The sequence below is a fragment of the Hyaena hyaena genome, unplaced genomic scaffold (genome assembly GCF_003009895.1).
Source record: "Hyaena hyaena isolate Hyena2069 unplaced genomic scaffold, ASM300989v1 scaffold_86, whole genome shotgun sequence".
Taxonomy (NCBI): domain Eukaryota; kingdom Metazoa; phylum Chordata; class Mammalia; order Carnivora; family Hyaenidae; genus Hyaena; species Hyaena hyaena.
In genome coordinates, this window is record NW_024080721.1 from 2080119 (window position 1) to 2102700 (window position 22582).

General features: G+C 53.5%; 1 protein-coding gene and 1 pseudogene across 4 annotated transcripts; one reads left to right on the plus strand and one right to left on the minus strand.

Moving 5' to 3' along the window:
* The first annotated feature begins 635 nt into the window (after positions 1–635).
* On the plus strand, positions 636–22170 carry NMUR1 (neuromedin U receptor 1). Of its 4 annotated transcripts, none has more exons than XR_005528802.1 (4): positions 636–838; positions 945–1079; positions 1790–1862; positions 2395–3138. XR_005528802.1 is itself a non-coding variant. In XM_039234602.1 (4 exons), exons 3-4 carry the CDS (start codon positions 17804–17806, stop codon positions 21491–21493), a joined length of 1233 nt encoding a protein of 410 aa, XP_039090533.1. In that variant the 5' UTR covers positions 636–838; positions 945–1079; positions 17765–17803; the 3' UTR covers positions 21494–22170. The 4 variants fall into 4 exon arrangements, 2 of the variants coding, with proteins under 2 accessions (XP_039090533.1, XP_039090532.1); XM_039234602.1 differs by lacking the exons at positions 1790–1862; positions 2395–3138 and adding exons at positions 17765–18653; positions 21111–22170; XR_005528801.1 differs by having other exon boundaries at positions 1790–3138.
* Positions 6811–10837, minus strand: LOC120233332 (annotated as a pseudogene).
* Positions 22171–22582: the final 412 nt, after the last annotated feature.

A 22582-nucleotide genomic window follows, 5' to 3' on the forward strand; every position in this document is an offset into this window, starting at 1 on the left:
CCTGGGTGGCTCAGTCGGTTGAGCATCTGACTTCGGCTCAGGTCATGATGTCAAAGTTCGTGTGTTTAAGCCCCACATCTGGCTCTGTGCTGACAGCGCAGAGCCTCCTTCGGATCCCCTGTCTTCTTCTCTCTCTGCCCTGTTTGCTTGTTCTTTCTCTCTCTCAAAAACAAATAAACTTTTTTTTTTAATATTTTTATTTATTTCTAGGAGAGAGAGAGAGAGAGAGACAGCGTGAGCAGGGGAGGGTCAGAGAGAGGGAGATACAGACTCTGAAACAGGCTCCAGGCTCTGAGCTGGCTGTCAGCACAGAGCCCGACGCGGGGCTCGAACCCACGAACCGCGAGATCATGACCTAAGCGAAAGTCGGACGCTTAACCGACTAAGCCACCCAGGCGCCCCAAAAACAAACTTTTAAAAAAATGTCTCCTTCTCACCCCTACTCCTCACTCCCTCAGCCCAGAAATGATCTGGATTTTCAGCGTGTGGACCAGACCATATCATTTCCCTACTGAAAAGCCCCCTGCGGGTCTCAGACTGCCCTCAGGCCCCGCCCTCCCTCTGCTCACGTCACCCTCCTCCTGGCTCACAGAGGCTGGTTCTCTGGCTTCCCGTCAGTCCCTGGAGATGCTGTCCTGAGGCCTCTCTCCTTGCTGTTCTCTCTGCCGGGAACACCCTTCAGGGCTCAGTCCATTTCTACTTGGTTCACAGATAGGACTTTCTCTTTCGGCTCAACCCTGTAACCCTGTGCAAGTATCCACGTCCCCCTCCCTCCAGGCCTGGAGCCGGCCTCCTGGGCAGCTAGACTGGCTCTACTGAGGATCACCCTGGCTGACAGGTCAGCCCAGGGCACTGTGGGAAGGCAGGGGTTGGGGAGGGGGCCTGATCTGCATGTGAATGAGTTTAGGAGCTGAGGAATCATTCAGTCACTCAATATGTATCAGGCTTCGCCTCCCATGACCTGGTGTGGGGAAGGCACAAGAGAATGAGATGGTGCGGCACATTCTTCTGGAACTTCCAGACTCGAGTGAGGACAGAGACAACAAGCATGAAAACAAACAAAATCCTTCCAGACTGGGGTAAGTCTATGAAGGGCCTACACAGGGGATGCAGAAGATGGTTTTAGGGATGGAGGGGGGGGGCATGTCAGAATGTGTGGTCAGGAAAGCCATCTCAGAGCCCCCAAGGATGAGAAGGTGCCAAGCAAGGAACCAGGAGAAAGGAGTTTCGCAGCACATGCAAAGGTCCTGAGGTGGCAGGGAGCGGGCTGGCAGAGCAAAGGGAAGGAGAAGGGGAGCAGAAGTGGGCAAGGCTGGGCTTCAGGCTGCGCTAAACTTGGGTTTATTGCAAGATCCTTGGAGGATTTTCATCAGGCAGTGCTGTGACCTGCTCTGATTCATGTGGGAGCTGGCTGTGGGACCTGGGTTCTGTGAGACCGTTGAGTGGTTTGTGTCATTTTCTGCTTGCAGCACTACCTTGGGAGAGCTTTGTGGGAGTTACATTTCCTCGCCAATTTGGTTAAACCAACAGCAAGATGCAATTTATGGGTGCAGAGTCACAGGACATGTTTTAGCAAATCCCCTACTTGTTTCCCTGTGACCTTGGCATTGTCTCCCCCAGGACGGACGCTCATGCCCCCCTGAAATGTGGACTCTCTGTCTTTGATGTCCCACAACACAGCACGTCTCAGGCCTACCTTCCTCTCAAGGTAGATGTACCAGCCATAGCTCTCCAGAAACACAAAACCAATAGGTGATATATATATACTTTTTCGTTCTCTCTTTGAAAGGAATTGGCGGATGTGAACTGAAGGGCTGGCAAGTCTGAAATCTATAAGGCAGGCTGGCAGGCTGAAAACTCAGGTAGGAGCTGATGCTGCCACCGTGAGGCAGAATTTCTTCTCAGGGAAGCCTCAGAGTTGCAGTTGCTGCCTTCAACTGATTGGACGAGGCCCACCCCCCATTGTGGAGAGTAATAAAGTCAACTCCCTGTAGATGTTAACCACATGTACAAAATACCTTTACAGCAACATTTAGATTAGCGTTTGAATAAGTAACTGGGTACTGTAGCCTCGCCCATTTGACACACGAAACTAAGCACCGTAAAATATATGAAAAGTGAAATCCAAGTTCTTATTCTAGGACTGGCTCATGAAATCTCTGAGCCAATCAGAACTCTTTAGTTCTGTTGCTTTGGGCAGCCCTGTGTGTGAGTGCTGAAAGGATTAGCACCCACCGCTGTCTTCTGGTTGAAGGCGATGGCATTTGACTGAGGCTGAGCAGGCTTAAATTGGGGAAAGCATAAAGTTCCAGGCACCCATCCCCCAATCGGGGCCTGGAGGCTGCTGTGCGAAGCCGAGTCAAGCCCAAAAACCTTCCCTCCCCTGTCTGACAGGCCGTCGGTGCTCAGTGACAGTTGGTGAGGTTTACAGCCAGCGTGACCTGTGCGGGCGGCGCCTTACCACGCAGGCCCCTCTGCCTTGGAGGCCTCCAGGGACGTTCCCGTTTCTTTAATTTCAAGTCTTAGCCGTGCAATCTTCTTTTCCCTCAGTCAGATACCCCTGGTTCACCACGGGAGGGTCTGACCCCTCCGACAGAGTCTGCCAGAGGGAGTTCCGCACAGCCCTTCACAGCCTCCGGCTCCTCTGTCTTCGTGGTTTGTGTGGTTAGATGACGCCCAGCCACAGAGACAAGCAAAATAAGCCAAAGGGGAAATGAACATGTCCCACGCAGCCTGACTCTGGGGTAAAGGGCAGTGACAGTGACAGGCTGGGTTGTTTGACTATCCCCCCACCCCCCAAAGCACGTGTGCGCGCAAATCATGCCAGGCTGATGCCAGGCATGCCGGGGAGATAGAGGTCAGCTCTGTGACTGTTCTGGACTTCGGTTCAAGCCTTCACCCTGGACAGGCTGCCAGTGGGCACCATCCTTCCATCTGGGTTCTCGGGGGATGGGTGCAGAATCAGCCTCATGCCAGGGCACCCTGACCTCTAGCCTGAAGACCGTGATTGCTTCAGTTTGGTTCCCTCAGAAGCAAACCTTGAGGCAAGAACCGGGTGAAGTCAGGGCGACTGGGTGGCTCAGTCGGTTGAGTTTCTGACTTTGGCTCAGGTCATGATCTCATAGTTTGTGAGTTCGAGCCCCGCATCAGGCTCTGTGCTGAAAGCTCGGAGCCTGGAGCCTGCTCGGATTTGTGGTCTCTTTCTCTCTCTGGCCCTCTCCCACTTGTGCTCTCTCTGTCTCTCAAAAATAAACAAATGTTAAAAAAAAAAAAGAACTGGGTGAAGTCGTGTACTTGAGATGTGGTCCCAGAAAGCATGGGGTGCAGAAATTACACCAAGAAGGAAGGAGAGAAAAGAAAGTGCATATTTTTTTAATGTAGAGAGACAGACAGACATACCGACAGAGGCAGAGAGTGAGCTGGGGAGGGGCAGAGAGAGAGGGAGACACAGAAACTGAAGCAGCTTCAGGCTCTGCGCTGTCAGCACAGAGCCCGATGCGGGGCTCGAACCCATAAGACATGAGATCATGATCTAAGCTGAAGTTGGATGCTCAACCAACTGAGCCACCTAGGTGCCCCAAAAAGAGAGTGCATATTAACAGGCATGTTGTGGCCATGGGAACTGGGTTCAGTCATACAGGGGATCCCCTGAGAGACTGTGTGAAACACTCCTCAGAGCTGTCTCACCAATGAGGAAGGAAGCTATCAGCATTTTTTTTAAAGCAGGCTCCATGCCCAACGTGGGGCTCAAACTCACGACCCTGAGATCAAGAGTTGCATGCTCTATCAACTGAGGCAGCCAGGCACTCCTTCATTAGCAGCGTTTTAAACAGTTTTATTAACATGTAATTCATATACATACAATTGATCCATTAAAAGTAGACAATTCAGTAATTTTTAGTTTACTCACAAATAACGTGTTAGCCATTCTGATAGTCAAATTTAGAACATTTTTATAACCTTAAGAAGAAATCCCATGCCCTTTAGCCATCTCCCCAATCCCCCACCTCGGTCGAGGCAACCACTAACCTACTTTCTGTCTTTATAGACTTGCCTTCTGGAAATTTTGTATGAAAGAAATCATAAAACATGTGGATTCTCATGACTGATTTCTTTCATTCTCCGAGGCTCATTCAAGCTAAAGGATATATCACTACTTCATTCCCTTTTATGGCCAAATGATATTCCATTGTATGAATAAATCACGTTTTACTTTTCCACGTGTCCATTGATGAACTTTTGGGTTGTTTCCACCTTTTGACTATCCTGACTATATCCTGCTGTAAACATTCATGTACAAGTTTTTCTGTGGACATAAGTTTTCATTTCTCTTGGGTCTATACTTAGGGGTGGAATTGCTGGATTACATGGTAACTCTCTACTTAATCATTTGAGGAACCATCAAACTGCTTTCCAAAGTGGGTGCGCCATTTTCCACTCCTACAGGATTGTATGAGAAAATTAATTACCTATTACCGCATAACAAATCACTCCACAACTTAGCAGGTTAAAACAATAAACATTTGGGGGCGCCTGGGGGGCTTAGTCGGTTAAGCGTCCAACTTTCGCTTAGGTCATGATCTTGCGGTTCATGGGTTCGAGCCCCGCGTCGGGCTCTGTGCTGACTGCCAGCTCAGAGCCTGGAGCCTGTTTCAGTCTGTCACTCCCTCTCGCTCTGACCCTCCCCTGCTCACGCTGTCTTTCTCTCTCTCTCCTAGAAATAAATAAAACATTAAAAAAAAAAGCAATAAACATTTGGTGGTGCCTGGATGGCTCAGTCGGTTAAACATCCAACTTAAGCTCAGGTCATGATCTCATGATTTGTGCGTTTGAGCCCCACATCGGGCTCAGTGCTGTCAGAGCCTGGAGCCTGCTGAAGATTCTGCGTCTCCCTCTCTCTCTCTGCCCCTCCCCCTTTCATGCTGTCTCTCTCTCTCTCTCTCAAAAATAAACATTAAAAACATAAAAAAAAAAACGTTTGTTGTATCACACAGTTTTCGAGGGTCAGGAATTCAGGAGCAGCTCATCTAGGAGGTTCTACCTCAGGGTTCTGCTTAGGGTCTCTCATGAGGCTGGAATCATCTGAGGGTTTGACTGTGTTGGAGAAGCCACTTCCAACATGGCGGCATGGCTATCTCACTTGCCTGAGGAGGGAGTGTTGGATGTTGACAGGAGCTCTTACGGAGCTTTGCCCCGTGCACCTTCCCCCGGGTTGCTTGAGCACCCTCATCACATGGCAGCTGGCTTCCACCAAGAACAAGCGATCCAAAGGGGAAAAGGCAGGAACTGCAGTTCTTTTACGATCTAGCCTTGGATGTCATACACCGTCATTTCTGTAACATCCTATCGCACAGTTCAGCCATTTTCAGTGTGGGAAGGAACTACACATGGTGTGAGTCCCAGAAAACCGGGATCATCGGAGGCCATCTTGGAAGCTGCCTATCGTGTGAGACATTTCCCCGCCCACTCCCATCCCTCAGCAGGAGGGTGGCTCCTGGGTGTTATGTCCCTGGACTTTTTGGCCTCAACCAGAACATGCTATAGACATTATCACACTGAAGGCCAGCCCCCTTTGGCCTAACTCTGATTTCAGCTGTGGCCAGGGAGGAAGTGTCCCAACTCAAGTGCATGCCTTGCCCCTCCACCTTCCGCCCCAGGACCTACTCTGACGCGCAAGAGCACTCTGGATTCTCGTACAAACATAGCGAAATTGCAGGGATGCTAAGAGCCCTAGGAGGAAGCCAATTAACAATCAATTATCTGGGCCTTCAGGCAGATGGGTTTAGGGAGGCGGACAAGCAGGAACTAAGGCAAAGAAAAGAATCTACTTTCAGGACTTAAGACAAAGAAAATTGAGTTTGTCTCCAATTTTTCATTATTACAGAAAGGCTGTGCCTAGTGTCCTCTTACTCATCTCAGTATCTGAGCTACTATTCTTTTTTTTTTTTTTTTGCTTTTCATATCAAATTTTTTGATTAGAAAATTTTAATGTTAATTTATTTTTGAAAGAGGGCGAGGCAGAGCGTGAATAGGGGGAGGAGCAGAGAGAGAAGGAGACACAGAATCTGAAGCAGGCTCCAGACTCTGAGCTGTGAGCACAGTGCCTGATGTGGGGCTCAAATTCACAAACTGTGATCAGAGCTGAAGTTGGACGCTTAACCAACTGAGCCACCCAGGTGCCCCTCAGTTTTTTTTAAACTTTATTTTAAGAGAGGGAGAGAGTGCATGATTGGGGGAAGGGCAGAAAGAGAGGATGAGAGAGAATTCCAAGCAGGCTCTGCACTGACAGTGCAGTGGGGCTTGTTGCAGGGCTCAAACTCACAAACTGTGAGATCATGACCTGAGCCCAAGAGTCACATGGTTAACGGACTGAGCCAATCAGGCATCCCCACATCAAATTTAATTGGTACAGACCAACATGGTCAATCAGATATTTCTTTAAAAAAATTTTTTTTATTTGAGAGAGAGAGAGCGAGAGCGAGCATGTGCGTGCCCAAGCAGGGGAGAGGCGGGGGGGGGGGGGAGACTGAGAGAGAGAAAGAGAATCTTCATCAGGCTCCACACTCAGCACGGACCACAACGCGGCTTCGATCCCATGACCCTGGGGATCATGACCTGAACTGAAATCAAGAGTTGGACTCTCATCCGACTGAGCCACCCAGGTGCCCCAGTCAGATAATTCTTAATATGAACAAATGGGGAGAAAGGAAAAAAGTACATGAATAAACATGGGAACGAGATGCTTTTTTTTTTTTTTTTTTTTTTTTAAGCAAAGACTGTCAGGTGCTGGTTCTGGATGCAACTTGCATTTCAGTTTTCCTTTCCACAGCTGTGCCTGAGGGGCTGACTCGATGAGCTTCCGGCCCAGCCTGCCGTTGGGTTGGGGGCCTGGCGAAAGTCACTGGAGGGTTCATACTACTGATAGTCATGCCAGCCATTTGCCGATTCATCTGCGAGAGAGTCCGCTGGGGCTGTCGAGCTTGCAGGAGGCTCAGCTCACTCTGGGATGCACCCACCCTTCCTTCCCTTCCTCCTTGGGGGCCAAGCACATGTGGAGGAAGTGACGTCACACAGACCCTCTGGGCATGGGCGTGCCCCCCATCGGGCTTGCATTCTTCCCGTCACTTTTCCTAGAAGACGAGGAGCTGCTGGTTAGGCACAGGCGTCCCCATCGATGGAAGGCCTTGAAAAACAGTCGGTACTTGTGAGGTAAATGGCTTATCTGTGGGTCCCATCGACACCCCAGGAGAACTGTGCTCCTGAACGGTTCCTGAACCACACAGAGAGAAGATGGGGGTCTTTGGGGCGTTGTTTCTTTCCCACCTCTTCCGACTTTGAGCTTGCTGATGAACAGATCAAGAACCCCAGATATTAATAGAGACAGGGGTGCAGCTGCAGGTATACAGGACGTCCGCGGAGCTGGGGGTGTAGACAGTTGGAGGTAAGAGATTAGAAGTCTTTGGTCCAAAGGTGTCCAGATCTTCATTCAGGGCTGGCACCGTGGTTGTGTTCCCATTGGTCACTGGTGCCCCAGCAGGGGCATCAAGTCCCAAAAAATCAACAGTGGGCTCTGCAGCTCTTTTAGAGTGGATACTTTAATTTTTAATTTTTATATGTTCACTTATTTTTGAGAGACAGAGTGTGAGCTGGTGAGGGGCAGAGGCAGAGAGGGACACAGAACCTGAAGCTGACTTCAGGCTCTGAGCTGTCAGCACAGAACCCTACACGGGGCTCAAACCCACAAACCATAAGACTGTGACCTAAGCCGAAGTCGGAAGCTTAGCCAACTGAGCCACCCAGGCGCCCGAGGGCTGGTACTTTTTTTTAAAGCTCTAACTGCTGATCTTCTATCTGCTGCAACTTGTCAATTGTAAGAGGTTTTGCGGGCCTTTCTCTTTTTCTCTTCCTTGTGCCCCCCTTTTCTTTATTTGTAATAACTATTGCATTTTTATCATAGCATTTCTTCTTTTCATATTTATCTCTGACAAAAAGAATTCCACTGCTTGACATACCTGTGATCTTCGAAAGGTCTCTGGAAGATTGGCTTTATAGACTAGTCTAGCTTTAGCATTTCCCATATCTTGCATGCACTGTATCTGTTCTGATGTCCACTGGTCCGGGTTGACTGACTTGACCCTGGATATACGAACCCCAAGATTTCTATGGACTCCAGCACACCTGCTGCAAATAAACACCCCAATACTCCAGGAAGCCCGACGAGGACCTTTGACCTTGCAGTTCACGGAGTCTATGTTGTCTCTTCCCCCAGCACCTTGGACAGGATGAGCTCGTGCTGCTCGTTCAGCTTGGGCCTCCTCGTGGCCAGAGCACGTCACCATCTCCCGGACAGGGACCCCGGGCAGCGGCTGCGGCGGTCATGGGCAGGAGCTCAGCGGGGTGAACACGCCGGAGCCTCCAGGACCGCAGGTGGACTCTGAGCTACTCTTCTTTTCCATACATTTTTAGAGGTGGGGTTGCAGGGCCAAAGGGCTACATCTCTACATTTTGGTACCTGCTGCCCAATTTGTCTCCAGCAACGCTGTCATTCTCGTCCCTGGTGAGGAAGCCTGTCCCCCTCTGAGAGGCTGCGTGCAGGGAGGAGCGTGCCCTGCCTGCCTCCCAGATAAAGGTGGGGAGAAGCAGGGACAACTTGGAAGCTTAGGCCTATGTGTCCCCATTCTGCAGACGAGGAAGCTGAGGTCGAGGGAGGGAAGGGACTCGTCCAAGGTCACACATCCCAGTCCTTGCTCTTGCTGCAGCCGCCCTCGTTCACCGCAGAATGACCTCTGCTCAGGGGAAGAGCCAGCCTGGAGCCAGGTGGGGGCTGGGGTCCTCCTGGGTCCCCTTCCTGAGGTAGAGGGGCCCAGCCTGACCCAACTGGTTCTGCCCTAATAAAGGCCTGCTCGTTGCAGCCCGCTCTTTCCATCTTTGTTTACAGTGCTTGCACACAAACACACTTGAGAAGTTCGTGGGAACATGAGTGGCCGGAAGGCAGGACACTAGCTTGAGGGCAGACAGGCCTGTCCCGGCCACCTACATGGGCATGGGGCTGCCTCCCTCCTGTAACTCCTCCGGCCTCTCTGTGCGGACTCCCCCCCGGCCCCCGCCTGGGGGATAGAGAAGCCTCTACATTGTTGTCTCTGGCTGCTCAGAAGAGAAATATTAAAAATCACTTCATTTTTGCTCAGAGAAGGTACCAAGCTTCCGAGACAGGCACCTACTTTCTTTTATTTGAAAAAGTTATCCAATGCCAGCTAAGTGCTTTCTGGGCCCTCTACATCCATGATTTCATTTAATCCTCTCATGACTTTAGGAGTCGGTCTGTTGTTATCTCCACATTATGGATGAGGAAACTGAGGCATAGAAAGTCTAAGCAACATGCACCTCCCCGCCCCCCACCTCAAGAGCTTAAGAAGAGTGATCATAAAACTGCATCCTTGGAAACTCACCTCACAGCCTCTGAGCTGCAACCACACGTTCTGACCCTTGGGAAGGCACCAAGCCCTAACTAGGAAACTCTTGAAGTTTCTCCAAAAGTTCCAGAGGCAAATGGGTACTGATGCTCCAGGGAAAGGCGCTCAGGGGCTGCCCACGGGCCGGGAACATGGAGCAAACAGACCAGCCCATGGAAGGTGCCACCTATGAGCAGTTCAGGGCCACTAAGAATCAGGCAGGGTGGTTCTTGAAGAAAACTCATAACCCAGTGAGGGACAGGCAACGTGGGCTTGAGGAGCGGAACCAGGTGAGGCATGCCCACAAAAATCCAGTCTCTTAGGGGGCGAATAATGCATGTGGACTTTTTTTTTTTAAGCCTAGATTCTTGAAATTTGATTGTCTTTGGAAATGGGGGGGTGGTGTAGTGTCAGAACTGTAAAAGGTAGAAAGGTTTTCATGCGGATAAACTTAGTTCCAAATCCCAGTTCTAGCACTTATTAGCTATGGGACTTTGGACAAGTTACTTAACGCCTCAGACTCGCTGCTTCCTTGTGTTTAAGGCCCGTTTGTCATAACCTCCATCCTAAGGCAGCCGGCAAGAGTAGCTGACGTTTTCTACTTGAGAACAGGCTGTTTATAACTCTGCTGGGTTTTTGGTTTTGGTTTTTGTTTTTGAGGTTTTTGAGTCCAAAAAGATCAGAAAAGTAGTTTAAACTTTCAGTTCTTGGATGTGGCTCCCCCAAAGCTGGTCTTTTTGAGTTTTAAAATCTGGAATCTCTTATCTTCGCTGTAGATATATGTTCTCCTGGGCATCTTTCTCCAAAAAGGTTTTGAGACAACCCCATCCCCACCCCCAAAGCCGGGCCTCACTGTGCCCACATGAGCCGCTGGCCCCTTTTACTGAGGTTGGTGCATTGGAAGGGCCCTTGACCCCCTGAGTGGCAGGGACACACATGCTTTGTCTCAGCTGCGTGGCTCTCGTGCTTGTCTGCCAGGGATGACTCACGCGGGGGAACCTGCCTTCTTCCACTCCAGAAGGCCCAAAGGCTCACCTGTCCCAAGCAGTGAGAACACCAGGTCGGATCCAACTTCACTTCACGGCATCCCAAGCCTCACCCAGGGCAGGAAGTCCAGGCAAGTGCCTTAAAGAAGTAAGGGTGTGGTTCCAGCCCCAGGGCCAGCATCCGGGAGGTGCAGGGCCACACCACCAGGCCTTCAGGCTACATGCCTGGGGCGGTGGGTCACAGGGCTGCAAAGCCTCCCTGGTCCTCCAGCTACTTGATAGTCATCAGGAAATTCTGCATAAATTAGCTCAAGTCAGTTTTGATATTTGCAAACCCAGATCCTTACCTTGGGCACAAGAGCCCACTATCGTTTGCAGCAGGAATTTCAGCAGTGGCATCTCCTGGCCCTCTGTCTTCAAGTGCTCAGATTCCTGCCTTCTTTTCACTTCGGGTCTGCTGTGCCCATAATGGTGCCTAACCCCCCACCGCACACTCCCAGTGTCCCCATGTTCCGTCCCTTTCCCCAAGCTTCAGGGCCGCTGGTGGATACGCCTGGCATTTTTCACTTACCTCAAGACAGCCTTAGAAAGACTCATTCCATATGCACGAGCAACTGTCTTTTTTCCACTACCTGCGGGTTTTGTAATTTATTTTCTCCAATTTCAGGTTATTTCCTTTGGGATCCTGAGCCTCTGTTTACCAGCACTTCGAATATTTGCTGCTTTTGTATCTGTTGGCTGTGGCGGCCTTGGGAATGGCAATAACCATGACAAAATGTAAGACAGTCATCAGACCATCTGAAAGTCGTCTGCTTTCTATTATCAGATGTGCTAAGTGAGAAGAGCTTACTCCTCCCAGGTGGAATGAATGATATTCATGGGACACCGAAACGAAACCAGAAGGGACATGTTTAGTGGTAAAGGGACATTATGGCTTCAACCGACTCAGATTATGCCGGTATAAAAAACTCAAAGGAAAAACAAAAACACTAAGGTAGACACACAGCAAACCGATGTGGACTAATGAGTCCCCAAGCCCTCTGACAGCAGTCACCGGCTGGAGGTCAGGAGCTTTGGTTCTGAGCTAACCGTGAGCATTCATAACGGAAGATCCCGGGAGGGGCCTCTCTGTGGTTTGTTAGCTGAGAAGGCTGTGTGGACCAGCAGGTACTGGGAGCACCGGTAACAACTAGCCCCACCCCGGGGTGGGATCAAGGACACGCGGACTCAGGACAAGAGACCCAGGCATTTTCTGGCCCTCTTGATGTGCGACCCGAGTCTGTCCTCCCTTTGGCCACGAGTGGACTGACTCTGCAGCCCAGACCCTGCCGGAGAGACCGGGATGGTTGAGGACCAGGCTGCGTGACCCTCAGACGGCAAGGAGCCGGACACTTAGTCCCAAGTGGCCTTCTCCGTGGGCGGGAGAGGCAGAGGCGATAACTTGAGGTCTCAGCCGCTGACCCCCGAGGTCCATCTGCTGGGCTGGGCCCCCTGCACTGTGGCCAGGTTCCCCACACGTCTGTCTTTTCCTTCTTCTCACTGGGGCATAGCTTCCCTGCCCCAGGCTGTGGGGGACCCTGCCCTTCTAAGCCCTGCTGAGCAAGCTCTTCTGTCCTCTAGCTTCCACCCCAGCCCTGACTCCTGGCAGCTTTCTAGTATCTTCGAGAGAATTCCAAGCATAGTTATGGTTACCATCTCTTAGGTGTGTCACCCCTGGGTGTTTTAAGCCGTGTTATCTCACTTAGCATCTAGAGAAGCAAGTGCTGTTCTTGCTGTTTTGCAGACCAGGAAGCTGGGGTCTGGAGTGCACGGAGACTTGTCCAAGGCCACACAGCCAGTTTGTGGCAGGGCGAGCAAGGGTTCTCATGCAGGCCTCACTCTGCCTTGCCTTCCTTTGCCTTCTCCCTCCTTGGGAAGAGTGCTGGTTTCTGTGAGCAGATCCAGGCCTGGGGACTTGGGGAGGGCGGATGACCACACCCAGGCTGCGTGGCTCCCTGCCGTTCAATCCTAGCCCCTGCACTGGAGAACTCTCCACACACACTCTGAAGGGGCTCAGACCTTTCCTCCTCTCTCCCTTGGCCATGGCTTGGCCTGGGTCCAGCCCAGCAGAGCCAGGTGAGAGGTGTCTGACCTGGAGAAGTTCCTAGGTAAGCGTGGCCACTGTCCCCACTCTAAATGTTCACTATACCCAACGCTCCATGGTTGCTGAGCCTGATTACTGGTGGGTCCTGGGCTCGCCCCACTGCCTAGGCTTCAGAACATTTCCTCCCTCCCATCCAGTCCCTTGGTGTCCCCAAGCTCACCTCATCTTCCTTGTTTGGTCTCTGTAGGCAGTAAAGCAGGGGGAGGGGTGGAGGTGAATGGTGAATGTTCTAGAAGCTGCTCAGGTGGTGCTGGTGAAAACTTGGCTTGGGGCAGCCACCCTTCTGTGGCTCTGAGCAGGGTAAGGGCAGGCTATGGGCTACTATGTACTTCAGGCCCCGTGAGCCCTGCACAGGCTGCAGGACTTGGGAGGTCTCCCGGCTGCTGCCCATAGACCCAGAGGCACTCCCTCAGCACAAGTGTGATTGTGCAGAGTGGGGCCCTTAACACCCTGGTCTGGGCAAATGGCCGCCAGCCCAGCTCAGGAGACTGAGGTATACCTCACATAAAATTTAGGATGCGTTTACTCCAGGCCTCAGCCCTGCGGTATCCCCGGTGAACGTGGCCCTGGAGAGGCTGCCTCAGGAGGGGCCAGGGAGGCAGTGGCAGACCGTCAGTTCTGATGGGGCCATGCTGCCATGGCGGTCTTGAACTCAGGCCTGAGGCTGGGACACCCAGGGCCCTCAGAACAGTGCAGGGGTGGCCACTGGGCCTCCCCTTTTGGGGGGGCGCTACCCCTTTATTTAGCCTGCCATGGTCTTTGATTGCAGTTAATGCTGTGAATGATGCTGCCAGCTGTAACGAATTCCTCTGGGCAGGAGCCATTCTGCCTCTGTAAGGTGGGAATAGGTCCTTCCCTTTCCTTTCCTGGGCTTTGAGCTTCTCCAAGGGGTCCACAGTAGGTTTCAGGATGCTCGGAGCGTGTGCAAAGTGGTGCGTGTGAGCATGTGTGTGTGAGTCCAGTGATGGGGGCAGGGGTCGACAATGCTCATCACATGCTAAGTGCTGCCTGTGACCCCATGGTGGGCTGTTTCCCAGGGATGCTGCCTACCCTTCACTGCTCCTCTGATACAATAGCAGCCCGGACCTTGAAGGTTCTGCATGGGGTCACGCATCTGGGGTTGAGTAGTTAATTCTCAGGGATACCCCAGAATCTTTTCCTCGGGGACATCTGCCCCTGCACTGGCCTACAACTTCCCTGTGCCTGAGGTTGTGTTTACATGTGGAGTTCCTGGGAAGGCAGGGCTTGTGGAGGCTCTGAGAGGGTCTGACTCCCAGTCCCTAAGGCCAGACAGTGACTCATGGGGGAAGGGGAGGCAGGGAAAGTCTGGGAGCAAGAAGGTCACACCTCCACTTGTCATTACATAGATGTTTTTGAGTGCTGGCTGCACGCCAGCCCTGTGCTAAATCTTCGCACTGATGTTTCAAGGCACGCATGGTTACACATTCCACGGGAAGGAGAATCAAGGCACAGAGAGGCTGACCTCTTCCCCATTCACTCTGCTCACAGCAGCCCTTCTGGGTCCTGGGTATTTAACCCCTCCCAGTGCTTCTCAAAGTGTGATTCTGGGTCTTGGGGCTCCCTGGAGGGTGTTTGTCGAAAACGAAGGTTGTTGGACCTTGCCCAGACTAAATGAATCAGGCCCTGGGAAGAGGCCCAGGAGCCATCATTTGGGCCTGTAAGATCCATCTATCTAGAAAGCTCCTGATGAAATAACTTCCAGCTAAGGAGCTGTTTGGAAGAGGGGACAGAGCAGGGAAGGGGCTCCGGGCTTGGGGGAGCAGGCTCTGACTCTTCCCTACAGTTCCCTCCTTTCCCCGGGGGAGGGGGGGAGGGCTGAGGTGGGGTGAGAGGGAAGGAGATACATTTGAATGGATGAGAGGGAGGGTATTTGGGGGAAAGGAACATAGTGAGAGGGGGACCAGGAAGGCAAGTGGGGCATGGAGGTCCAACACCAAGCTAGACTTTGGTCTGTTCTTTTTCCGGAAGAAAGTGGGGGAGGGGGAGAGGTGCTGGGAACGTTTTCCAGCAGAGGAGTGAAGTGTTGGGGACTCAGGAAGAAGCCTGGGCAGTGGGAGCACAGGCTGGAGGGAGGGAGGCCGGGGGCTCCCCCAGCAGGCAGCAGTCCTGAGATGCGCTCAGGGGCTGGGAACCCCAGGCAGGGGGGTGGGGGCTGTCGCCCTGGGACTTGGGGCCCCCCTCCCCCCAGAGAGGGAGAGGAGACCCGTTGGGGCACGTGGACTTTCAGGTGCCTCTGAAATGTGCGGCAGGAGGAGGCGGGGGCCGGAGAGACCCCATAATAAGGAGCTGGGCTAAAAGTCAGCACTCTGGAGACCCGGGCAGGGTGTGAGACCCAGACCGCTGGCGCTTCATCTCTCCGAGGCTCGGTTTTCTCATTTTTAAAAGGGTTGTTGTAAGGGTTCCTTTAGGGTTCCGTGGGAGTTCCATAATGGTGCTCCCGGGAGAGTCACGCCAAACACAACCAGGCGTCGGTGTGGGGACCCGCAGATGAGGGTGTCTGGGTCCAGCGCTGCGGCGAGGCGGGTGGGGGGTGCACCGCCCCCTGGTGGCGGTCCCTTCCGGATCACCCCGACTACAGGCGGGGCTCCTGGGCGGGCCACTCGCGAGCCGGCCGCCGTCCCGCCGCCAGTCTGCTGGCTCCTGGCGCGCGTCTGCCCGTCGGTCTCCGCCGCCCGCCGTGCGCCTCGATGTCTCCAGCTGCTTACGGGATGGTAGGTGAACGCGATACCGTCGAGGCCGAGGGCGCGGCCGCCGGACGGGGCTGGGGCGCGGGACTAGCAAGCGCGCACAGAGGGTCTCCCCAGGGCGGCGGGGATCGGAGGGACCCGCCGAGGCGCCCCCCTTCTCGGAGGACTCGCAGCCTCCGGGTTACTTCTGTCTCTTTGCCGGCCCGGGCGGGCGCCGCGGCCGTTCCCGGTGGCGCAGACTCTCCCTCGCACCCTGGTCGGCGGCGGGCGCGTCCCCAGCGCCTCCCCGCGGCCCCCGGCCCAGCCCTGGAGGCGGGCAGGTGAACCGCCCGGGTGGGTGAAAATGCGCCCATCCCAGATTGCGCGGAGCCGGTGGGGGGCTGGCAGGCAGGCTGGGAGACTTCTGGGTGGAGGTTCTGGTGAGGAGGAAGATATTCCGGATTAAGCATTCCTGGGACAGAAAAGGACCTAGAAGGAAAGTTGAATGTGGCCGCGCAGGCACACGGGCAACGGGAATGCCCCAAGCGCCCGTTCAGAAGAGGAAATGGAGCTGAAGCAATGGGGAGAGGGTCCAGGCACGGAGCCTGAATATCCGAGGTGGCTCTGAGGAGAGGGGTGGCGGGGACGCTCAGAGGACAGTCGCTGGCGCCTGGCCTGTGCCACCACCCCAGCTGTCCAGCCACATCCTATTTCGGCCCCCGCCGCATCTCCCTTGGACTGTCCTTTTTAAAATTTATTTTCTTTTTAAGATTTTATGTTCAAGTAATCCCCACACTCGACGCGGGGCTCAAACTCACAGCCCTGCAGGCTCTACCTACTGAGCCAGCCAAGTGCCCCTCCCTTGCACCGATTTTCCCTTTTCCATGTGGGAAGTAAGGGTAAGTGTTCCTATGCGTTGATACTGAGCACCTAGAAGGTACCAGGCACACTCCTTAGAACTTTATATGTGTTCCCTCTTTTAATCTTCACAGAAATTGTGAGGTAAGCTTTGTGGACACCCCCGTTTTACAGATGAGGAGACTGAGGCACAGTGAGGAGAGGTCTTGCAGAGGCTAGAGTGTAGCCGAGCTGGCATTTGACCCCAAGCCAGGGTGTTTAGCTCTGTGGTCTGGGTCCTTAACCACTATATCCTGTGGCCTGGCAGCCATAGGGACCCAACAGAGGCGAGGGGGCCCCTAAACTGGCGTGACTTTGTCAACGTTGTCAAATATTTCAACTTTTAGCAGTGCAGGTGATAGGAAACAGAAACAAGAACCAACTTTGGGGTTAGCATTCTAGTGTTTAGCCCTTTGCCCCCCTCACTTGATTCCCACAGTGACTCAGTCCTCCCTGAGAGATGGCTGATAACCAGGCCCTTCTGTGGGTCAAGCAGGCCCCGCGTTAATATCTGTTGTAGATTAAACTCCCTGGATCCTTGTAGTAAGGAAACAGAGAGGTTCCCCTACAAATGGTCATACAGCCCAGAACTGAAGGGGCTGGATTTGAATCCAAGTTGCTTCCAGAGCCCTTGTTCTTAAAATCCGTACTGATAAGATGCTGCATGCAGTGCCCCTTTTACAGATGCCCATACTGAGTCCTTCTCCCAGAGTCCAGGACTTGAAAGAGGACAGACCCAAGGGGAGACTGCTGACCGCAAAGCCCATGCTCCAGACGGTCCATTGTTTATTTAAAGCTTCGGTGGATTGTGAAATTTATAACTGAGTCCTGCTTTTTAAAACAAATTTTTATTTATTTTTATTTTAAACATTTTTATTTATTATTGAGAGACAAAGAGAGACAGAGCATAAGCATTGGAGGAGCAGAGAGAAGGAGAGACAAAGAATCTGAAGGAGGCTCCAGGCTCTGAGCTATAAGCAGCTCAGAGCGCCTGGGTGGCTCAGTTGGTTGGGCATCTGACTTCAACTCAGGTCATGATCTCACAGTTTGTGAGTTTGAGCCCCGCGTCAGGCTCTGTGCTGACAGCTCAGAGCCTGGAGCCTGCTTCGGATTCTGTGTCTCCCTCTCTCTCTGACCCTCCCCTGCTCACACTGTCTCTTATCTCTCTCAAAAATAAATAAAACATTAAAAAATTAAAAAATATTTAACATTTATTCATTTTTGAGAGACAGAGTGTGAGTGGGGGAGGGGCCAAGAGAGAGGGAGACACAGAATCCGAAGCAGGCTCCAGGCTCTGAGCTGTCAGCACAGAGCCCCATGCGGGGCTCGAACCCACAGAGATCCTGACCTCAGTTGAAGTCGGACGCTTAAGCAGCTGAGCCACCCAGGCGCCCCGACTGAGTTCTGCTTTTATCATTTCCAAGGTGTCCATTTTTACATCTCTGAAACTGTTATACACCTTACAACGGATGACATTTTTTTGTTTCTCAGTGGTATATAAAATAATGTTCCTCTTAGTGTCGCTGGCACCTTTGGGTTAGTGGATTACCAGGGATCTTTGAGTGACTTTTCTGGGAGTCTCTCTCTTCTGTCCCACAGACTCCTCTCTGCTTCAACTGCTCCATCCTCCCTGGAGACATGTCCCCGACAGATGCAGGGAGCCTGGTGCCCTGCAATGGCAGTAGGACCTGGGGGGTCTTTGGCCCTGAGGACTTGAACTTGACTGATGAGGAACTGAGACTCAAGTACTGGGGGCCCCAGCAGACGGAGCTGTTTGTGCCCATCTGTGCCATGTACCTGCTGATCTTCGTGGTGGGCGCCGTGGGCAACGGGCTGACCTGCACCGTCATCCTGCGCCACAAGGCCATGCGCACACCCACCAACTACTACCTCCTCAGCCTGGCTGTGTCAGACCTGCTGGTGCTGCTCGTGGGCCTGCCCCTGGAGCTCTACGAGATGTGGCGCAACTACCCCTTCCTGCTGGGCGCGGGTGGCTGCTACTTCCGCACGCTGCTCTTCGAGACGGTCTGCCTGGCCTCGGTGCTCAATGTCACGGCCCTGAGTGTGGAGCGCTATGTGGCCGTGGTGCACCCGCTGCAGGCCAGATCCACGATGACTCGGGTCCACGTGCGCCGTGTACTTGGAGCCATCTGGGGCCTCGCCGTGCTCTGTTCCCTGCCTAACGCCAGCCTCCACGGCATCAAGCATCTGGAGGTGCCCTGCCGGGGCACGGTGCCCCACTCAGCTGTGTGCACCTTGGTCCGCTCACGGGCCCTCTACAACCTGGTAGTGCAGATCACCACTCTGCTCTTCTTCTGTTTGCCCATGGCCACCATCAGCGTGCTCTATCTGCTCATCGGGCTTCGGCTGCAGCGTGAGAGGTTGCTGCTGCTCAGGCAGGAGGCCAGGGGCAGGGCCAAGTCCAGCGACAGCCACAGGTTTCAGCGGCCACAGGATCGGGGCCGGACACAGGTGACCAAGATGCTGTGTAAGTGTTGCTACGGGGAAGAGGGATGGAGCCAGGCCCCGGGTAAGGGGCTAGTGCTTCCAGGACCTGGGGGCTGAGTGTCTGGGTTTAAGGTGGAGGCTGAGTGTGGAGTTTGGAGTCGTCACCACTGACCCCCACCCTGTCCTGTGTGTGTGCATGCACCTGTGCGATTACTCTGTAACAAACTCACACCGAAGATAAATGGCAGGATGGGCCACATAATTTGTGGGGTCCCTTGTGAAATGAAAATTCAGGGTCCCTTGTTCAAAAATCACTAAGACTGTCCAGATCGCGGGGCACCTGGGCGGCTCAGTCGGTTAGGCGTCCTACTCTTGAGCTCTGCTCAGGTCATGATATCACGGTTCATGGGCCCGCATTGTGGCCCATGGCCACACCTTCAGCACAGAGCCTGCTCGGGATTCTCTCTCTCCTCTCTCCTCTTCTCACTGCCCCCGCCACTCGTGCTCTAACTCTCTCTCTTTCAAAATAAATAAACATTAAAAAAAACACAACTGTCCAGACAGCAATAGTTGAGCTGAAACTAAGCCACTCAGCCTAGGGTCCTTCTAAGCATGGAGGCCCGTCCAGATGTGTAGGTGGCACACTGGCTCAGGGAACCAATCCACAGATAGGGCAGGGCATGTGGCTGGGTTCCAGGATGGTGGAGCTGTCTGTGGGAGCTGCGTCTCCAGGTCTTTCATCTTTGCTCATTTGTCCTTCCCTAGAGCAGCTTGGAGACATGGCCATGGGCACAGAGTTCTCCTCTCTTTTAAAAAAATTTTTTAAAAATGTTTTATTTATTTCTGAGAGAGAGAGACAGCGTGAGCAGGGGAGGGTCAGAGAGAGAGGGAGACACAGAATCTGAAACAGGCTCCAGGCTCTGAGCTGGCAGTCAGCACAGAGCCCGACGCGGGGCTCGAACCCACAAACCGTGAGATCATGACCTGAGCCGAAGTCGGAGGCTCAACCAACTGAGCCACCCCGGAGCCCCAGAGTTCTCCTTTCTTAAGGAACTGCCTACTTCCCTTAGTGGCTGTTGAAAAATCCCAGGGAAGGATTCTGATTGGTGGGTTTAGGTCATAGCCCGCCCCCAGGCCAGAGTGGCAGGATTCTGAGGTTTGCAGTCCCCATGGACTCACATGGTGGGATCTGCGGGGAAGCAAAGTTCCCCAAAGTAGAGGAGCAAGGTGTTGGAGGGGTAAGATGACACATTCCCTCCATGCTATATCTGTGGTTCCTAGGAGACCACAGGAACGACCACTGCTGTCTAAAGGAGGCTCATCAGGAGGTGTGTTTGTGAAGGGCAACGTGCAGTGCACAGGAGAATCAGGGCAGAAGTGTGGATTGGGGCAGGTCGTGGCAAGCCCAGCTGGGTTGCGGCTCTGGATGTTACTGTCATCTAGATCTGGTGCTTTTTCAGAAACAGTGGCCCTGGGGAAGCCAGACAAAATGATACTAAGCCAATCACTGATTTCGTCCCCATCCTGCCCTACCCTAGCAGGGCCTGAATCAGGGAGGTGGAGTGAGCCAGGGCAAGACAGAGCTAGTGAGACCTTGGTCAAAGCCACGGGCTTATATAGGGGGCTGCCCCATTCCCAGCGAGAGACCCACTCCTGTGTCCTCCAGAAACAGTGTCCCAGAGCCCAAGGCCACTTGTGCTGCTCCCTGAAATGGGGCTGAGCCCAGAGTTCCAAGCTTGCCCCTCAGCTCTGTGACCCCCTGCTTCCTGCCCATTCTGCCTCTGCTTTCTGCTCCCTTGCCCCAAGGGGGCCAAGTCTGCTCAGCTGGGATGGCTCTCCCCCTGGGAAGCTGGGGAGTTTCCTTAAGCTTACCTTGCTTGCTGGACTGGGGCTCTGGCCTTCTCCTCTTCCCGCCTCTCCCCTCCTTCCCCCACCTTCACTTTCTGAGGGCCTGGTGGGGATGTTGTAAGCAGCATCCTGATGGAAATCCTGGATTAGGAGGGAAAACCGTGCCGGGGTGTGGTGGGAAAGGCACTCAGGGGAAAGATAGGGAGTCAGAGAAGCAAACACAAAGAATAAAGAGAAATCGAGGCAAGCCCATGACAGAGACCCAAGTAAGGGCATGGCTGGTTAACACCAGAGCTGGAGGGAAGCTCTGGGAAGCTGGGTGAACTCTTAGTCAGTCACCTAGTTCCAAACTCTGTGGTGGAAGAGCCTGACTGGGCCAGTTTGGCTCAGGCATCCACACCTGGCCCAGTTGACTGTGGCTGGTTGGGGGACGGGGGGAGAGCACATGCCCACTGCCCAGTCAGTGACAGTGGTGGGACCAGCCTCTCTGAAAGCGGTGACAAGGCCAGGGCAGGCAAACTTCTAGAAACTTCCATCTGGACAATGGGCGGGGGTGGTGAGGTGAGAGTGGGCAGCCTACAGTGAAGCCCAGGAAAGGCAGTCGAGAGGGCTCTGGTAAGCACCAAATCTCTCCTCTGTGCCCCCGCAGTTGTGCTGGTCGTGGTGTTTGGAATCTGCTGGGCCCCTTTCCACGTTGATCGCCTCATGTGGAGCTTTGTGTCCAGCTGGACCGAGGACGTGTACCTGGCCTTCCAGTACGTGCATGTTATCTCCGGCGTCTTCTTCTACCTCAGCTCGGCCATTAACCCTGTGCTCTACAACCTCATGTCGAGCCGCTTCAGGGAGACTTTCCAGGAAGCCCTGTGCTTGGGGGCTCAGTGCCACTACCACAGACCCCGCCATAGCTCCCACAGCCTCAGCAGGGTGACCATGGGCAGCACCCTGTATGACCTGGGCTCCCCAGGCATCAGGGCCCACCCTCTGACTGAGAATGGTGGCCAAGAGGGGCAGCAAGAGATGGACCCCTTCTGAGTAGAGCCTTGAAGCAGCTTCCACCAGAGAGACCAGAGCACCACACGCAGTTTTGGGAAGCCACACTCACCCTCCTCTGCTGGGGTGTCTTCATGGCCTGTCCCCCTTTGTGCCCCATCCCCACTTCAGCCTATAAACTCTGACTGACACCTCAGTGATTCCTACCCTCACCCAAGGTTTGGAAGCGATGTAAGGTCGTTATCTGCCCTCCAGAGCCCCAGGCCCACAGGCAAAGTCTTTCTTCTACAAAACATGGCAGCTGGTTAACGGGCAGAGGAAGCCTCCATCTGGGCTCTCCCCCAACCCAATCCCCACCCCCATTTTCTGAAATTTTATCATGGGGTCCCACCTTTCCTTCCCATTTCTTGTTGAGGTTCTGCAGGTCCTCGCCCGGTGTGGCCCTCTCTGGTTCTTGGCCTGTACCTGGGGCCCCCACCATCCTGGCCCTCCGTGGCCCCCCTGTCAGCCCCTTCTGGTCTGGATCTCCACCTGGTGTAGTCCTGGGTGGCGGGGGTGTCAGGGATCCGGGGGTCCTGGTGCCAATCTCAGCCCTGCTGCCACCACCTTGCAGTGTGGCATCACCTCTCCAGGCCTTGGTCCCTTGTTCGCAAAATGAAAGGGGCCCTGGGGCGCCTGGGTGCCTCAGTCAGTTAAGCGTTCAACTTCGGCTCAGGTCATGATCTCACCGCTTGTGGGTTCGAGCCCCACATCGGGCTCTGTGCTGACTGCCAGCTCAGAGCCTGGAGCCTGTTTCGGATTCTGTGTCTCCCTCTGTCTCTGACCCTCCCCTGCTCATGCTGTCTCTCTCTCTCTCTCAGAAATAAAAGCATTAAAATTGTTTTAAAAAAAAATGAAAGGGACCCTGACATTCTATAGGGTCACACTTGGGTGCTTTGCCAGTGGTTTTCTGTGCATGCGCGTAAGTCACTGCTTGTAACAAAAGCGATGGAAAACCCAAGATCGACCAGGCAGAAACGACTCTACTTCGTCACCACCCCCCAACTCCTACTCCCTCTCTGACCTCCATGTGCCCCCACCCCCTGCACAGAGAGCCACTCTGGGCACGTTCTTTGTGGACGCCAACTGAGG

What these genes read in the sequence shown, in the direction of transcription:
- NMUR1 (XM_039234601.1), top strand. Translation starts at nt 15,290, where the DNA reads ATGTCTCCAGCTGCTTACGGGATG. An exon ending in CTCCAGCTGCTTACGGGATG is followed by an intron (nt 15,314 to 17,764) that starts GTAGGTGAACGC and finishes TCTGTCCCACAG; the next exon opens with ACTCCTCTCTGCTTCAACTG. An exon ending in ACAGGTGACCAAGATGCTGT is followed by an intron (nt 18,654 to 21,110) that starts GTAAGTGTTGCT and finishes GTGCCCCCGCAG; the next exon opens with TTGTGCTGGTCGTGGTGTTT.